The sequence below is a fragment of the Notechis scutatus genome, chromosome 4 (genome assembly GCF_049901735.1).
Source record: "Notechis scutatus isolate UNSWTSFEM ecotype Mainland chromosome 4, rNotScu1.2, whole genome shotgun sequence".
Taxonomy (NCBI): domain Eukaryota; kingdom Metazoa; phylum Chordata; class Lepidosauria; order Squamata; family Elapidae; genus Notechis; species Notechis scutatus.
In genome coordinates, this window is record NC_142012.1 from 162,348,365 (window position 1) to 162,366,398 (window position 18,034).

The following is an 18,034-nucleotide window of genomic DNA, read 5'->3' on the forward strand; positions in this document are numbered from 1 at the left end:
CCTTTTATGACAGCTTGTTATTGCAAACCCAATTTGCTTGATGAGAATATGGTCTAATGCATTGTGCAACCCTCGAAATGGGCTAATTCAGTAACCAGATGAAGGAAGCTGACAAACCCTATAATGTGGGGAAATCAGATTAGGCTTTTCTTCCTGATCAGGTAGTTTCCTAAGGGCTGGGAAAACTTTCGTCATGAGTGAACATTGAAACGTGTGACCCTTTCTCGCGTAGCTTGAAATAACTTAAATCCTGGAAATGCTGCGCCCTGTCATTGAAATGCAGAAATAACCTGTTTTCCCTGAAAATAAGACCTATCCCCAAAATAAGACATAGCATGTTTTATGCACATACCTAATATAAGCCCTACCCCCCAAAATAAGCCCTACTTAAGAGTCTGCGCAGCCAGCCAGCTGCCCATTCCATCCAGTTGCTCGCGATGCCGAGCTACCCGGCACGCCCCATACCAGCTTACCTCAGGGCCCCCGCAGCCAGGCCATCCACGCCCTCACCCCTACCTCGCGGTGGCACTACCAGCAGGCATGTGTAGCAGAAGCCCACGTAGCCGCCAGCCCACTTCTTCTGCTTGCTTGTGCCCGCAATAGAACAGGAGGACAAGTGGCGTGTTGCCACAACAGAGCAGGAGGACGAGTGGTGTGTTGCCGCAGTTGCAAGGCGAGACATGTGTCAGGGCATGGATGGTTTGGCTGCGGGGGCCCTGAGGTAAGTCAATGTGGGGCATGTGGCTCCATTCCTCGCCTCGCGGTGGTGGCACTGGTGTGCCGCGCAGCCTCCTGCCCTGCCATGAGCAAGCAGAAGTGGGCCTCCCATATGTGGGAAAAAAATAAGACACCCCCTCAAACATAAGCCCTACTGCTTATTTTGGGTTCCAAAAGAAAATAAGACCCAGTCTTATTTTCGGGGGAACACGGGTAAGTAAGATAATAGACACACAAATCTAGTTTTCCAACAGAGGAATTAAGCCAAGATCTATACTATTTCAGAGGTTCAGGGAAGAGACTTCCAAAGCAATGGAGGAAGAACACAGAGGTATACAGCTAGTCCTCAACTTACGACCATTTGTTTAGCGATTTTCAAAATTACGACATTAAAAAAGTGACCTACCAGTGTTTTTCACACAACCGTTGCAGTATCCCATTGGTCACATGATCACAATTCAAATGCTTGTCAACTGATTCATATTCCCAGGGTCATGTGATTGCCTTTTGCGACCTTCTGACAAGCAAAGTCATTGGGGAAGCCAGGTTCACTTAACGACGGTGTTGCTAACTTATCAACTGCAGCGATTCACTTAACCACTGTCGCAAAATGGGGGCAAAATGTCTCGCGTAGCCACAGAAATTCGGGGCCCAACTGTGGTCGTAAGTGAAGGACTATCTGTGGTTGGCAGGTAGTCGTCAAAGGGAAGGGGAGTTGGTTTTGCCTTTTCAACGTAAGACTAACTTTATAGATCTAGAGATTTTTTGGGGGTGGTGGTGGAGTGGGAGACAGAAAAAGTAGTCCTATGAGTAGCATCAGGCGAACCGGTATAATGTTATAATTTTTGGCAAACCGGCAAATCCAACCCCTAGCTGGCCCCACCTACCCTGCCCCATCCCTCCCAGGAGTCTCCACACAGCCCGTTTTGGATGCCAGGTAAGTGTAGGGCCCGCGTGGAGGTTCAGGGAGGACAAAGAATAGGCCACCCAGAGGCTCCGGAAGTTTCCAGCCTCCAGGGAGCCGCCGGAGCCCGGGGTGGCCATTTTAGAATAGAATAGAATAGAATTCTTTTATTGGCCAAGTGTGATTGGACACACAAGGAATTTGTCTTTGGTGCAGATGCTCTCAGTATACATAAAAGAAAAGATACATTCATCAAAAGTCAAGAATCATCAGGTACAACACTTAATGATAGTCATAGGGTACAATAAGCAATCTAATCATACTAGGAAACAGTCCATATAAATAGTAAGGATACAAGCGACAAAGTTAGTCAGACAGTCACAAGTGGGAGGGGATGGGTAATAAGGAGTGTTGAGAAGATTAATAGTAATAGTAGTGCAGACTTTGTAAATAGTTGGACAATGTTGAGGGAATTATTTGTTTAGCAGAGGGATGGCGTTCGGGGAAAAAACTGTCCTTGTGTCTAGTTGTTCTGGTGTGCAGTGCTCTATAGCCTCGTTTTGAGGGTAGGAGTTGAAACAATTTATGTCCAGGATGCGAGGGGTCTGTAAATATTTTCACAGCTCTCTTTTTGACTCGTACAGAATACAGGTCCTCGATGGAAGGCAGGTTGGTAGTAATTGTTTTTTCTGCAGTCCTAATTACTCCCCGGAGTCTGGGTCTGTCCTGTTGGGTTATAGAACCAAAACAGACAGTTATATTTTTGCCCTTCCGGAGACTCGAGGAAAGCCTCCGGAGCCCGGGGAGGATGAAAATGCCACTCCCCCCCGCCATGGTGCAGGAGGCTGACTAGGCCACGCCCACTCAGCAACCGGGCAGGAGAAGCTCTTGTTAAAAATTTTGAAGCCTACTCCTGAGTAGCATATCAGTGAGAGAAAAGAAAAAAAAACTAGAATAAGAAATTGTAATGATTGAAGTGGCATAAAATGATTGTGGAAAATATAAGTATTCCCAAAAGGCATGTTATTTAATTGAAATGGATAAAATGGTTAAGATATAAAGGAGTTGGAGAGAAAGATACAAATGAATGTCAATATTAATTAGATTGTGTTATTTCAGTGGAAATTTTTTTTTTTTTTGAAAGGAGAGATTTGAAGTAGGAGAAGCAGGAATACCTTAATGAAATAATGATTTAAAATATGTGATGTGGGGGGAATAATTATGGAAAGTAGGTGCTCCCACAAAAGTATGTTAATTAATTGAAAAGTAATGTGCTAAGTGTTTATGATATAAAAGAATATGAATATTAATGAATAGATTAGTATTAGTATTGATAATATTGTATAATTTTAGAATGTACCAAACAGAATCCCAATGTAAGTTAGGTATTTTATATTAAGTATTATAAATGTAGGGGAAAGAGGTAAAGCGTCATACTCCAATTAGTGTACAGGAGAAGCTTTTTTTTTAAAGAAGAAAGATAAATCGATAGCTGGAAATAAACAGACAAAGAATAATAAATATTATGATTTGAATTGAGATGAGATAAATAAAATAAAATTAAGAGAATTTAAGAGAGAGAAGAAGCTATAAAAAAAAATTGAAAATGGTAATAAGATATGGAATGGCATATAAAATGAATATGAATTTGAGTTGGTGTCTGTACAAAGAGTTTTGACCCGGGATTAAGCAACTTTCAGAAAAGATGTTTTTTTTAATGTTTATATGTTTTGTGTTCTTATGTGTTTATGTTTGAATGAGCTAATAAAACCTTGGAGAAAGGTTAGAAAAGGACAATGGAGAGAAAGATAGAAGAAAATAAAGCAAGTTAGAAAGGGAAAATATGTGATTGTAAGGAAATGTGTTAATGTAAAACTTTCAAATAATTTTTAGAAATTTTTAGAAAAAGGTTTTATGTTTATCTTGTATGTTTTGTATGTGTTTAAAAATTAATAAAATTTGTTTAAAAAAAAAATGATTGCCGAAGGAGGCAGGAAATCATCTGGAGGGAGGGAAGGAGGGAGACGGATAAATGAAAATTAATATCTCCATCGGATTGGATCGTTGGAAGACAAACAGAAGGGAGGAGTAAAGTCAAGAGCTCTTCTGTTAATCCTAGATCATGAGATGTGGATTAACAAGGCCACTTCAATTGCCACATTAAGATAAATGATGAAAAAGTTAAAATAATGAGAAGTCGGAGACAGAAATCTTTATTAAATTTGGATGGATTTTATAGTTTATCTCAGTTGCAATAGATTATAATATGACAGTAGAATGCCTCACATATACAATAAATTTCTACATAGGTCATAGAATAACAGAGTTGGAAGGGACCTTGGAGGTCATATAGTCCAACCCACTGCTCAAGCAGGAGAATCTATTCCAAATATTAGCCTCCACCTAAGACCGTGATGGCAAACCTATGGCACGCGTGACACAGGCAAACTTACCTCACTGCACATGTGCACGCCTCACAGCTGATTTTTGGCCTGTTTGAGGCCTTTTTTGGCCTCCCAGAGGCTTGAGGAAAGCCTTTGCAGGCCAAAAAATAGGCCCATTTCATCACTTCCTGTATTTCCAGAAATACTGGAAGTGACGAAACGGGTCCATTTTTTGGCCTACAAAGTCTGCAGAAGCCTTAAGCCTCTGGGAGGCCGAAAAAGGCCTTAAACAGGCCGAAAATTGGCTGGGAGGCGCAGTGCAGGGAAGGGGGTGGTGTTGGAGGCGGTTGCGTGTGCATACTCAGGGGGCGTGGGGCCGCACGCACATTGCCTTCTGGTTGCTGGCATGCAAGTGCGCACAATTTTTGGCACAGGAACCCAACATGGTTAGCCACCACTGACCTAGGATCAAACTCGCAGCCTCCTGATTGTGAGGCGAGAGCTCCTCCTCTAGACCACATGTACATTTTAAATCTTAGTCTATTTTTTGCATATTTATATCTTTATATAATTATCAAATAACCAAAGTGACATAAATGGTAACGAATAAAGTCATTAAAATGTATGTTGCTTTGGTTATTTGATAATGTTTGCTAATCATAATTCAGTAAAGACTAGTTCCAGTAGTTCAGTGGACAACAAGAAAAATTCTAAATTAGTTCAGTTCCTTTCAAGCTGCCAATGACCCAACTAGTTGCTTTTTCGATCCCCAGTTCAAGTCCTTTTCTATCCTGGCTTCCCATTTTTTTCTCTTGTTCCAAACCCCCTTTTTTTAAAAAACAAAAACCAAAGTTCAGGTATTCCTTAACTTACAACCATTCGTTTAGTGACCGATCAAAATTACTACAGGGCCAAAACGAGTGACTTATGACCATTTTTCATACTTATGACCATTGCAGCATCCCCATGGTAACATGACCAAAATTCAGACATTTGGCAACTGGTTCCTATTTATGACGGTTGCAGCATTCCAGGGTCATGTGATCCCCTTCTGACAAGCAAAGCCAATGGGGAAGCCAGATTCACTTAACAACCGCATAACTAAGTTAACAATGGCAATGATTCGCAAGAAAGGTGGTAAAATGAGGCAAAACTCACTTAGCAGCTGTCTTGCTTAACAACATAAATGTTGGGCTCAATTGTGGTCGTAAGTCGAGGATGGAGCTGTACAGATAAGTCTCCTATCTCCCTTTTGATTCGGAGGAAGAGATGCCATAAATTAGCTTTCTGGAACCCCGGTGCCTTTCAGAGACATAATCTGCACCCATGGTCTGACCCAGGCTTCGTCAAACTTAATGAAACACAAAATTTTATTTTAAAAGCAAAACCTATTTTAATGCAACACTGGGAATTACTTTCATTCCCGGCCAGAACAAATTATAAAGAGTTCCCCCAGATAAGAGCACGCCTTTCAGTGCTGTAGAATGCTGCCAAAAAAACAGAAGTCCAATTAATTATAACACAAACCAAACAAAGTCCCAGAAAAAAAACAAAAAACCAACCAGAGTTCATAGAGCTTCAAGGACTCGGAAATTATTGCACTACTTTGCTTCCTGCAAAGCGTTCGTCATTGAGGTCTGACTTTTATCCCTTATGGGCGGGGCAATCACCTCCCAGCCTCACTCCCGAGTCGCCCCTTCTGCTTCAGCTGCTCTCGCCTTATGGCAGCTCTGCACACACACGCATTGGGAACAGGCTCCCCTGGTTCCTCTGCCTCGCTACTGCCAGACTCCAGAGTTTCCGGAGACAGCACCCCACTCCCAGGTGGTCCTGGCCCCATCTCTTGCATCGGATGTGGGACCCGCATCCAAGTCTTCCCCAGACTCCCTGCCTGGTCCCCTTCCTTCTCCATTGTCCAACTCCGCTGCCGTCTGCACCAGCTGCTGGCCAACCACAACAACCAGCCCCAGTCTTGAAGCCAATACAAGTAATCCTTGATTTACGACCGCAATGGAACATCATTAAATCAGTGTGGTTGTGAAGCAAGGCATCACATGACCGCACCCAGTTTTACAAACTTTTTTGCCGCAATGTGTAAGGGAAATCTCATGTGACCACAGCTCGCAATCTTCTCTGCCGGCCCTCCGTTTTTTAAATTTCTATTTATTCCAAATTTTTTTTTTGTTCTATTTATTTTTCACGTTGCTGTACTGCCCATCTCCCTCAAAGGGAGACTCTATTCTTCACTGTCCGCTGGGAAGATCGCAAGGGGCGATCATGCGACCCACAATTCCGTGACCGTCATAACTGTGAGCTGATGGCTAAGCACCTCCATCGTGATCCGGTGGGGTCCCTGCAGCAGTCATTTCATTCATTGACGGACCTTTCATTATCATTCCTATCATGTCTCAAGACCTAAAATGGACGCCTAACATCAAAACCGTCATCAAAAAAAGCCCAACAAAGAATGTTCTTTCTGCGCCAACTCAGAAAGCTCAAACTGCCCAAGGAGCTGCTGATCCAGTTCTACAGAGGAATGACTGAGTCTGTCATTGCACCTCTACAACTGTTTGGTTTGGTTCTGCAACCCAACGAAACAGACACAGACTTCAGAGAGTAATTAGGACTGCAGAAAAAACAATTGTTACCAACCTGCCTTCAATCGAGGGCCTGTATACTGCACAAGTCAAAAAGAGGGCTGTGAAAATATTTACAGACCCCTCACATCCCAGACGTAAACTGTTTCAACTCCTACCCTCAAAACGACGCTATAAAGCACTGCACACCAGAACAACTAGACACAAGGACAGTTTTTCCCTGAATGTCATCAATCTCAGTGGTGGGATTAAAAATGTTTTACTACTGGTTCTGAGGGTGTGGCTTGGTGAGCATGACAAGGTGGGCATGGCAGGGGAAGGTTACTGCAAAATCCCCATTCCCTCCCCACCCCACTAACCTGCTTTCCAGCTCCGTTCTCCTGTGCAGGGCAACCAAAGAAGACCCAGCCAATCAGCTGAGACTTGGGAGGCAGAGAATAGATGGGGGCGGGGCCAGTCAGAGGCGGTATTTGCCGGTTCTCCAAACTACTCAAAATTTCCGCTACCGCTTCTCCAGAACTGGTCAGAACTGGCTGAATCCCCCCTCTGATCATTCTGCTAAACAACTAATTCCAGCAACTCGTGTCAAACTATTTACTAAGACTGTATCACTATTCTTCTTCTCATCTTTCCTATTACCTATCTCCTCCCATTTATGACTATATCCTTGTTGCTTATATCTCTACGATTTATATTGTTTTATTTGTTTCCTAGTATGATTTTATTGCTTATTTAGTACCCTATGGCTATCGTTAAGTGTTGTACCTTATGATTCTTGACAAAAATGTATTTTTTCTTCTTCTTTTTATGTACACTGAGAGCATTTGCACCAAAGGCAAATTCCTTGTGTGTCCAATCACACTTGGCCAATAAAAGAATTCTATTCTATTCTTAAGTGCAAAGACAAGTCGGAAGTCAAGCAATCACCGGATGAATGGTCATAAGTCAAGGACTATCAATGCCACCAATAGGCCTGCTGGCTGGAGGCTATAGCAACTGTAGGCTAAACCCCCTGACCCAAACCAGGGAAGCCAGTACAGAGAATCACTGTCTCCTGCTAATCAACGTTTGTCCTTTTGTCTTCCTTCAGTTCTGGATGTCGGCTTTGGCGACCACCATCCCTGTGCCTTGCGGGGCGTTCATGCCCGTCTTTGTCATTGGTAAGTTCAGCCTCTGTGCCCCTTTCTTTGCCACCCACTTTGGAGCTGCATCCTTTCTTGATATCGCCCTGTATTTGAGCGCTACCTTTTCCAGGCAAATACAGATAGTCCTGAGTAGAGTGGAGTGGAGTGGAGTGGATTGGGATAGGATAGGTTAGGTTAGGAATAGAACAGGAAATAGAATAGAGGAGAGGAGAGGAGAGGAGAGGAGAGGAGAATGGAAGGGAAGGGAATGGAATGGAATGGAAAGGGAAGGGAAGGGAAGAGAAAGAGAAGGGAAAGAGAAGAGAAGGGAAGGGAAAGAGAAGAGAAGAGAAGAGAAGAGAAGAGAAGAGAAGAGAAGAGAAGAGAAGAGAAAGTAGAAATAGAATACAAGTATAGTAGAATAGAATAGAATAGAATAGAATAGAATAGAATAGAATAGAATAGAATAGAATAGAATAGAATAGAATGAAAGAATAGAAAGGGGAAGGGAAGGGGAAGGAAAGAGAAAGAGAAGGGAAAGAGAAGGGAAGGGAAGAGAAAGGGAAGGGAAGAGAAGAGAAGAGAAGAGAAGAGAAGAGAAGAGAAGAGAAGAGAAGAGAAGAGAAGAGAAGAGAAGAAATAGAATACAAATACAGTAGAATGGAATAGAATAGGATAGGATAGAAACAGAAATATAAGAGAAATGTTGGAAGGACCTTGGAGGTCTTTTAGTCCAACCCCCTGTTGAGGCAGGAAAAAACCCTATACAAACAAGTGGCTGTCCAGTCAATTATTTTGGAGGCAAGCAGTTCCACTGATTAATTCTTCCAGCTGTCAGGAAATTTCTCCTTAGTTCTAGGTTGCTTCTCTCCTTCATTAGTTTCCATCCATTGCTTCTTGCTCAGCCTTCAGGTGCTTTGGAGAATAGCTTGACTCCCTCTTCTTTGGGGCAGCCCCTGAGATATTGGAAGATTGCTATCCTAGTCCTTCTTTTCATCAAACCAGACATACCCAATTCCAGTCCTTCAGAAGTTGCAACAGCACTGAAAAAAGTGACTTGTGACCTTTTTTCATACTTATCACCACTGCAGCATCCCCAGGGTCACATGGTCAAAATTCAGACGCTTAGCCACCGACTCATATTTATGACGGTTGCACTGTTCCGGGGGTCACGCGATCCCTTTTTGCGACCTTCTGGACCAGCAAAAGCGACGTGGAAGTCAGATTAACCTAACAGTCGCGTTACCAGCTGAGCACCTGCAACAGTGACCACTCTGTTATTCTGTTATTGCAAGGGGTTTTACAGCTAGTCCTCATCTTACGACCGCAACTGAGCCCAAAGTTTTAGTTTGCTAAGCTAAAGAGAGAGATGGGTTACGTGAGTTATGCCCCATTTTTACGGCTTTTTCTTTTGACAGTTGTTAAGTGAAATCCTGCCGTTCTTAAATCAGTAACGTAGTTCTTAAGTGAATCTGGCTTCCCCGTTGCCTTGGCTTGTCAGAAGGTCACAAAAGGGGATCCCACGACCCCAGGATACTGCAACCCGTCATAAATATGAGTCAGTTTCCAAACTACCTTAATTTTGATTGTGTAATCACAGGGATGCTGCAACGGTTATCCGTCGGAAAAACTGTCATAAGCCCCTTTTTTTCAAGTGCTGTTGTACAGGGCTGGGCTTCAAAAATGTTAGCAAAGGGTTCTCTGCCCGGTGGCTGGGTGGGCGTGGCCATGGTGGGTGTGGCCTAGTCGGTCTGCAGTGTGTGTGTGTGTGGGGGGGTGTTTTTGTCCTCCCGACTCCGGAGGCTCTCTGGAAACCAGAAACGGGCCCATTTCCAGCCTTCCTGAACTTCCAGGAAGCCCATGTCAACTCATAAAATATGTCTATGGTCTTTTTAGAGTTGCTAATAGAAAACAAGACGGGGGAGCAGTGCAGCCTCTTGCAAACCGAAAGTGCATTCCATAAATAGTTTGTCAAAGATAGTTAACTAGGTGACTGAAAGTTTCTCCCACGCCAATATCTCACTGGAGGGAGCATGATTGATGACTCTTAGCTACGGAGGTGTCCCATTGGAGAATATGAATTACGATACACCCAGGGGGTGGGGGGAAAACCAGGGTCATGAATGATGTGTCTCAGAGTCGGCTACACCCAGGCAGTGCCGGACATGTGAACTCCCAATAAATCCTTTTTTGAGGTTTTGGAAGTTTGGCTCGAGACTCATGATTGAAATGGGGAGGTAACTGCCGCAATCCTGACAGCCCGTTTTTTTGCCCTCCTCGAGCCTCCATGCGCGCCCTGCAACTTACCTGCATCCAAAACGGGCCGTGTGGGGACTCCTGGGAGGGGAGGGGCAGGGTGCGGTGGGGGGGGGGGAGGGGCAGGAGTGGGATTGGGGACTTTCTGAACGGCACAGATTCTTAGGTGGGGGCTCTCCTGAACCCCCAGCAGCCCACCCCTGCGCGTTGTAACTTTGAACGGCGACTAAATGAACTGTTGTAAGTTGAGGATCACCTGTGTTTAAGGGGACTTCTGGGAAGGCAGCCAATGGGTTTCCCCCAGCCCAGACCCAGACAATCGGTTTCTCCTTCCTCCTGAGACCAGACAAAGTCCCTCGTCTGCCTGTCTTCTCCTTTCTCACCCTTCTGATTTTTCCTTTCTTTGCAACAGGGGCAGCTTTTGGGAGGCTGATGGGCGAGAGCATGGCGGCTTGGTTCCCCGATGGCATTCACACTGACAGCAACATCTACCGCATTGTGCCAGGGGGTTACGCAGTGGTAGGTAAGAGAGGCACCTTTTCTTCTATTTCTCCCCCCCAAAAAATTCAGGAGGGTTGGTTCCGTCAGGAACGGGCTTCACCACCTCAGTTGAAGCATTAGCAGCTGCATTCACACCATAGTTTGGTTGGCTGAGCCATTTCCGGAGCTGCGAGAGAAAGAGAAAGAACTTTAAAACAGTAGCAAAGAAAGAGAGAGGTGTTTCAATGTTGGTCTTACAGGGGGAGAAGGACCACACTGCCATCTCATAAATGGGTGGAGTGAGATTCCAATAGCTCGTTCCAGTGGCATCACGTGAAGTTTTAATAATTTGTAATTGGTTTTAAGGATGGCAGGTTATAATTGTTGGTTGTGTTTAACTATGTACACCACTCATAGAGTCTCATTCAAGTGAGATGAGTGGCCATATAAGTTGGATCGATGAGAGAGAGAGAGAGAGAGAGAGAGAGAGAGAGAGATTAGATAGATAGATAGATAGATATTGGTAGATAGGGAGGTAGGTAGGGAGGTGGATGGATTGATGGGCAGATATTGATAGGTAGGTAGGTAGATAGATAGATAGATAGATAGATAGATAGATAGATAGATAGATAGATAGATAGATATAGGATGGATGGATGGATGGATGGATGGATGGATGGATGGATAGATAGATAGATAGATAGATAGATAGATAGATAGATAGATAGATAGATAGATAGATAGATAGATAGATAGATAGATGGATTGATGGATAGATATGGGTAGATAGGTAGGTAGGTAGATAATAGATAGATAGATAGATAGATAGATAGATAGATAGATAGATAGATAGATAGATAGATAGATATTGGTAGATAGGGAGGTAGGTAGGGAGGTGGATGGATTGATGGGCAGATATTGATAGGTAGGTAGGTAGATAGATAGATAGATAGATAGATAGATAGATAGATAGATAGATAGATAGATGATTGGATGGATGGATGGATGGATGGAGATAGATAGAATAGATAGATAGATAGATAGATAGATAGATAGATAGATAGATAGATAGATAGATAGATAGATAGATAGATAGATATTGGTAGATAGGTAGGTAGGTAGATAGATGATAGATAGATAGATAGATAGATAGATAGATAGATAGATAGATAGATAGATAGATAGATAGATAGATAGATATTGGTAGATAGGGAGGTAGGGAGGTGGATGGATTGATGGGTAGATATTGGTAGGTAGATAGGTAGGTAGATAGATAGATAGATAGATAGATAGATAGATAGATAGGGAGGTAGGTAGGGAGGTGGATGGATTGATGGGCAGATATTGATAGGTAGGTAGGTAGGTAGGTAGATAGATAATAGATAGATAGATAGATAGATAGATAGATAGATAGATAGATAGATAGATAGATGGATGGATGGATGGATGGATAGATAGATAGATAGATAGATAGATAGATAGATAGATAGATAGATAGATAGATAGATAGATAGATAGATAGATAGATAGATAGATAGATTGATGGGTAGATATGGGTAGATAGGTAGGTAGGTAGATAATAGATAGATAGATAGATAGATAGATAGATAGATAGACAGACAGACAGATAGATAGATAGATATTGGTAGATAGGTAGGTAGGTAGGTAGATAGATAGATAGATAGATAGATAGATAGATAGATAGATAGATAGATAGATAGATAGATAGATAGATGATAGATATTGGTAGATAGGGAGGTAGGGAGGTGGATGGATTGATGGGTAGATATTGGTAGATAGATAGATAGATAGATAGATAGATAGATAGATAGATAGATAGATAGATAGATAGATGATAGATAGGTGGATGGATGGATGGATGGATGGATGGATAGATAGATAGATAGATAGACAGATAGATTGATGGATTGATGGGTAATGGGTAGATAGGTAGATGATAGATAGATAGATAGATAGATAGATAGATAGATAGATAGATAGATATTGGTAGATAGGTAGGTAGGTAGGTAGGTAGGTAGGTAGGTAGGTAGGTAGGTAGGTAGATAGATAGATAGATAGATAGATAGATAGAGGGGCAGGCAGGCAAGCAGAGCCACAACAGCCATGGTTTCTCAGTGGTTGGAATGCAGCATTGCAGGCTAACTCACTGCTCACTGCCAGCAGTTCGATCCTCACCGGCTCAGGGTTGACTCAGCCTTCCATCCTTCCGAGGTTGGTAAAATGAGGATCCAGATTCTAAGGAGCAAATATGGTGACTCTGTAAGCCTCTTAGAGAGGGCTGGAAAGCACTGTGAAGCGGTATGTATGTCTAAGTGCTATTGCTATTAATTTCCAGTTTCCAGCACAAAAATGGCCATTGGAGCATTAAATGACCATCTTTAAAAAAAACAGTCTTAACTTCAAAAATGGTCGTCGAGCACAAGGATTTATTACCATAACTCCCTGCTTGGTTATTGTCATAAGTCGAGGAGGACCTGTACCTGTACCCAGAGTGGCTCATAATATGCTTTCCAAGTGTCCCAAGGGCTTGACTGTTGGTTCTGTCTAGTCTGTCCAGCCTGGCAACCTGTTTGAAAGGGAACCAAAAATATCTCTAAATGTGAATCTCAAATGTTGGGCCCCTCTTCCAGTGGTGGGATTCAAAAAAAATTTACTACCAGTTCTCTGGGCGTGGCTTGGTGGGCATGGCAGGGGAAGGATACTGCAAAATCCCCATTCCCTCCCCACCCCACTAACCTGCTTTCCAGCTCCATTCTCCTGTTCAGGGCAACCAAAGAAGACCCAGCCAATCAGCTGGGACTCAGGAGGCGGAGAATAGATGGGGCAAGGCCAATCAGAGGTGGGATTTTCCAGTTCTCCGAACTACTCAAAATGTCCGCTACCGGTTCTCCAGAACCCGCCAGAACCTGCTGAATGCCACCTCTGTTGCGAGCCCAATCGGATGCCTTCCCCGTCTCCTGCTCTTCTCTGACATGGCTCCCTCTCTTCCTCCCCAGGTGCCGCTGCCCTGTCTGGGGCCGTCACCCACACGGTCTCCACTGCCGTCATCGTCTTCGAGCTGACCGGCCAGATCTCACACATCCTGCCGGTTATGATTGCGGTGATCCTGGCTAACGCCGTGGCCCAGAGTTTGCAGCCTTCGCTCTACGACAGCATCATCCGGATCAAGAAACTGCCGTACCTGCCAGAGCTGGGTTGGGGACATCAGGAGTAAGTGTGCACGGATGTGGGCGAGACCAGGGGCGGGCTTCAAAAATTTTAGCAAATGGGTTCTCTGCCCGGTTGCTGGGTGGGCGTGGCCATGGTGGGTGTGGCCTAGTCGGCCTCCTGCACCACATTGGGGAGGCATTTTTGCCCTCCCTGGGCTCTGGAGGCTTTCCTTGAGCCTCCGGGAGGGTGAAAACAGTTTCCCCCCGGCTCCGGAGGCTCTCTGGAAGCCAGAAATGAGCCCATTTCCAGCCTTCCCGAACCTCCGGGACGCCCATTTTTCACCCTCCATGAGCCTCCATGCATGCCCTGCACTTACCTGCATCCAAAACGGGCCATGTGGGGACTCCCGGGAGGGGTGGGGCAGGGTGGATAGGGCCACCCAGGAGTGGGATTTGGGGGTTCTCCGAACTCACAGAATCTTAGCTAGGGGCTCTCCCAAACCCCTGCGAACCCCTAGCAAACCATCCCTGGGTGAGACCCGTACTTTGGGTTGTGATGCTGTGGGGAGTTGGGTGAATAGCGCTCTGAATAATGTGTATGCTAGCCAGAGCTGATGAAAGCTACAATTCAAAAAAGAGTCAGAATACAGAATCCTCGTGTTATGAATGTAATGGAGCCTGCCCATTCCATTCGTAACCTGAGGATTCGTGGGAGTGAATCTTGTACCTTGAAGGGGATCACTCCCTCCTTTTGCCCAAGCATTTGCTAATCGAATGTGAGGCTTGTTAAGTGCACATGAGGTATTTCAGGGTGAGGAAGGCCATGGGGGGCCTAGCGATGGAACACCTAAGACCACCCAAGTCCTCCCCAACCCACTGAAATACCTCATGCTCCCCACAATTGCTTCCCCCCCCCAACCTGCCACGCCGAATCACTTACCTTGTGAAGATCTAAGAAGCAGTCTCCTCTCCAGCCTCTCAGCCGCGTGCGCCCCTCCGATGCTCCTGTTCGGGCCTCCGCGGGCCTCCCTCGGTCTGTTGCAGGCCGAAATGGAACTTCCAGAGGCCCAGATCTGACCTACAATGCAACCTTTGGCAACCTTCTGACAAGCAAAGTCAATGGGGAAGCCAGATTCACTTAGCAACCGTGTTACCAATTTAACAAGAGCAGTGACAAGGTCATTAAATGGGGGGAAAACTCACTTAGCAAATGTCTCACTTAGCAACAGATGTTTGGCTCAATTGTGGTCATAAGTCGGGGACTACCTGTAATTTAACGCGTGGAGAGTAGGTTAAATCAATGATCAAGTTAATTGTGTAAATCCAGACAGCTTGTTTGCATTTTTTCAGGAAGTACAACGTACGTGTGGAGGACATCATGGTGCGTGATGTGCGTTATATCACCCTGAACTGTAGGTACCGGGATCTTCAGGATGCGTTACACAGCACCAAGATGAAGAGCCTAGCTCTGGTGGAATCAGCCGGTAAGAGAAAAAGATGGGCAAGCAGGTGGGAAAGTGGGAGCAGCTCAGGAGTTTTAGAACTTGCCTTTTGCAAGCAAGAACTAAATACCCCCAATCTACTTTTTTACAGCCAGCAATAGCAATAGCACTTAGACTTATATACCACTCCATAGTGCTTTACAGCTGTGGCCCCCAATTTTTCGGGCACCAGGGATCAGTTCCAAGGAGAGAGGTTTTGTTCTGACTGAGGTCCCTGAACACGACAAACCCTCTGTAGTTACTGTAAATCAATGATTCCTTTATTAGGAGCACCAGCAGCCCCACCAAAATGTTTCTCTCTCACCACAGGCTAACAAATCTGTCCAGCAGGGAGATGAATAGTTGTCTGCCACATTTATTCATCTCCACCCCCTGCCTTTTATCCCCAGAGCTAGGGTGGGGCTTCGGTAGCAGCAGTGGCTCTTCCATCCCAAGGATCAGCCCACGGATTTCCACTGCTCTCCTCTCCTCTGACTTCTGTGTATCCACACGTCAGGCACTGGACCCCGTTGTTCCTCCTCTTCCTCATCAGCCACCTCTGGACCTGGGGGCTGTTGACTCTCCATCTGAGGGCTGGCGGACAGCCCAGGCTCCGCCTCTGTCTCCGTCTCTCTCTCTCTTCTCTCTCTCTGTCTCTCTGTGCCAACTCCATTCCCTCTTCCCCCTCGGAGCTCTCAGGGTGCCTTGACGCTGACCCTGACTCCCACGCTGCTTCCTCATCTCTGCCAGCTCCTGGACGGGCGGGCGGCTGACAGGCCACAACAAAGCGGTGGGCGTGCACACGAAGCTCCATTTGCGCAAGTGACACAGACATAGGTGCAAAACCATCCCCTTCCCCAGGGGTGGGATTCTAACGGTTCGGACCAGTTCTATAGAAACGGTTCTTATGATTCTGCACAGTTCGGAGAACTGGCAAATCGCGCCCCTGGCTGGTCCCGCCCCTCTCCACCCGCCCCCTTTTTGCCCAGCCCAGTCAGTCCTTAGCGCGCATGCCCGACATCGCTGACTGCGTTCTCCCCTGCCCAGTCACTGCTTAAGGTATTTCTTGTTTTTTCCCCCCCCTTCCTGACAATCAGCTGTTCCTAGGATCAGCTGTGCTGGGATTCCACTCGCTGTCTTACTGCTTCGCCCAGGAGGCTTCCCTGAGGTCCCCCGCGCTCCATTTTTTTGCCTTCCTGGGCCCTAGGGAAGCTTCCTGAGAGCAAAAACGCCCCCCAGGAGGCTTCCCTGAGGCCCAGAAGGCCCCAAAAATGGGTGGGGCGGTTGCCACAAAAAAGAGAGCCACGCCCACCCAGTCAAATGGCCATGCCCACCTAGCCACACCCACCTAGCCACGCCCACAGAACCGATTGTTAAAAAGTTTGAGTCTGGGAATCGATCCACACTTCTTATCAAGGTTGAGAAACATCGCATAAGCACACCTGGTTTTCTTTTTCTTTTTTTTACGGCTTCTGGTGTTGCATCTCCTGAAGCATCGGCGCCTAAACATCAGCGCCCGTGTTACAGCCGAGTACGTTTTCCACGGTGACAAATATAGATTCTCCCAGCTTGTCCCAATGTCTCTTCCAAAGTTGCTGATGCAATTGCTATTTTCCCTAAATGCCTTTATCGACTGGTGAGTCAATCGAGCAGCTACTGACATCACTGAGCCCAAATTATAACATCAAAAGGCTGCACCTTGTCGCTGAATCGGATGCAAAATTAGAGAGGGGAAACGATCTGTTCAAATCATAATTGCCAATGTGATATTTTTGGAATTCTTCTAAGATGAAGCTCGATTTGTGGGGGGGGGGGGTTATATATTATATAGCAGAGGTGGGTATTCAGCAGGTTCTGACCAGTTTTGGAGAACCGGTAGTGGAAATTTTGAGTGGTCCGGAGAACCGGCAAAGCACCTCTGACTGGAGATTTTACAGTATCCTTCCCCTGCCACACCCACCAAGGCACGCCCACAGAACTGGTAGTAAATAAATTTGAATCCCACCCCTGTTATATAGCCAGAAAGACTTCATGGCAACAAAGACAGTCTAGAACAGAGGTCTCATTCTCGCGGCCCGCGGGCCAATTGCAGCCCGCAGGACGATATCCTGCAGCCCCCACCGTGATATGAAAGTATAATATTACTGTATAATATAAATATAAAGTATAATATAAAGTATAATATTATGCGGCCCAACCTCACCCAGACTCTGCCTCCAGCGGCCCCCAGGTAAATTGTGTTTGAGACCCCTGGTCTAGAACAAGGGGTCTCCAACCTTGGCAACTTTTAAGACTTGTGGACTTCAACTCCCAGACTTCCTCAGCCAGCAAAGCAAGAACCAGTAGTGGAAATTTTGAGTAGTTGGGAGAACCAGCAAATCCCACCTCTGACTGGCCCTGCGAACTCCATCTATTCTGTGCCTCCTGAGTCCCAGTTGATCGGCTGGGTCTTCTTTGGTTGCCCTGCACAGGAGAACGGAGCTGGAAAGCAGGTTAGTGGGTTGGGGAGCAGTGGTGGCATTCAGCAGATTCTGACCAGTTCTGGAGAACCAGTAGTGGAAATTTTGAGTAGTTCAGAGAACCAGAAAATACCACCTTTGACTGGAGATTTTACAGTATCTTTCCCCTGCCACGCCCACCAAGCCACGCCCACAGAACCGTAGTAAAAAATTTTTGAATCCTGCCACTGCCCCACATGGCCTGTTTTAGATGCAAGTAGGTGCAGGGCACGTGCGGAGGCTCAGGGAGGGTAAAAAAATGGGCCTACCAGAAATTTGGGATGACCAGAAATGAGCCCATTTCCGGCTTCTAGATAGCCTCCAGGTGGGATTCAATTTTTTTTACTACCGGTTCTGTGGGCGTGGCTTGGTGGGCATGGCAGGGGAAGGATACTGCAAAATCTCCAGTCAGAGGTGGGATTT

General features: G+C 45.5%; 2 protein-coding genes across 3 annotated transcripts in view; one reads left to right on the forward strand and one right to left on the reverse strand.

Moving 5' to 3' along the window:
• The window catches only part of CLCN2 (chloride voltage-gated channel 2), a 143,325-nt gene that overhangs the window by 93,585 nt on the left and 31,706 nt on the right, over nt 1-18,034 (forward strand). For both annotated transcript variants that reach the window (XM_087965430.1, XM_087965431.1), the window contains exons 13-16: nt 7,693-7,762; nt 10,395-10,505; nt 13,480-13,693; nt 14,983-15,116. In XM_087965430.1, the coding sequence (XP_087821556.1) occupies nt 7,693-7,762; nt 10,395-10,505; nt 13,480-13,693; nt 14,983-15,116 (529 nt within the window). The remainder of the gene's footprint in view (nt 1-7,692; nt 7,763-10,394; nt 10,506-13,479; nt 13,694-14,982; nt 15,117-18,034) is intronic.
• Nucleotides 11,871-12,943, reverse strand: LOC148130989 (uncharacterized; the record flags this gene model as incomplete). Its single annotated transcript, XM_087962582.1, has 2 exons — nt 12,917-12,943; nt 11,871-12,593 (listed from the first exon to the last, which is right to left on the reverse strand). Coding segments are annotated over exons 1-2 (750 nt in total), but the record flags the coding sequence as incomplete, so codon positions are not given.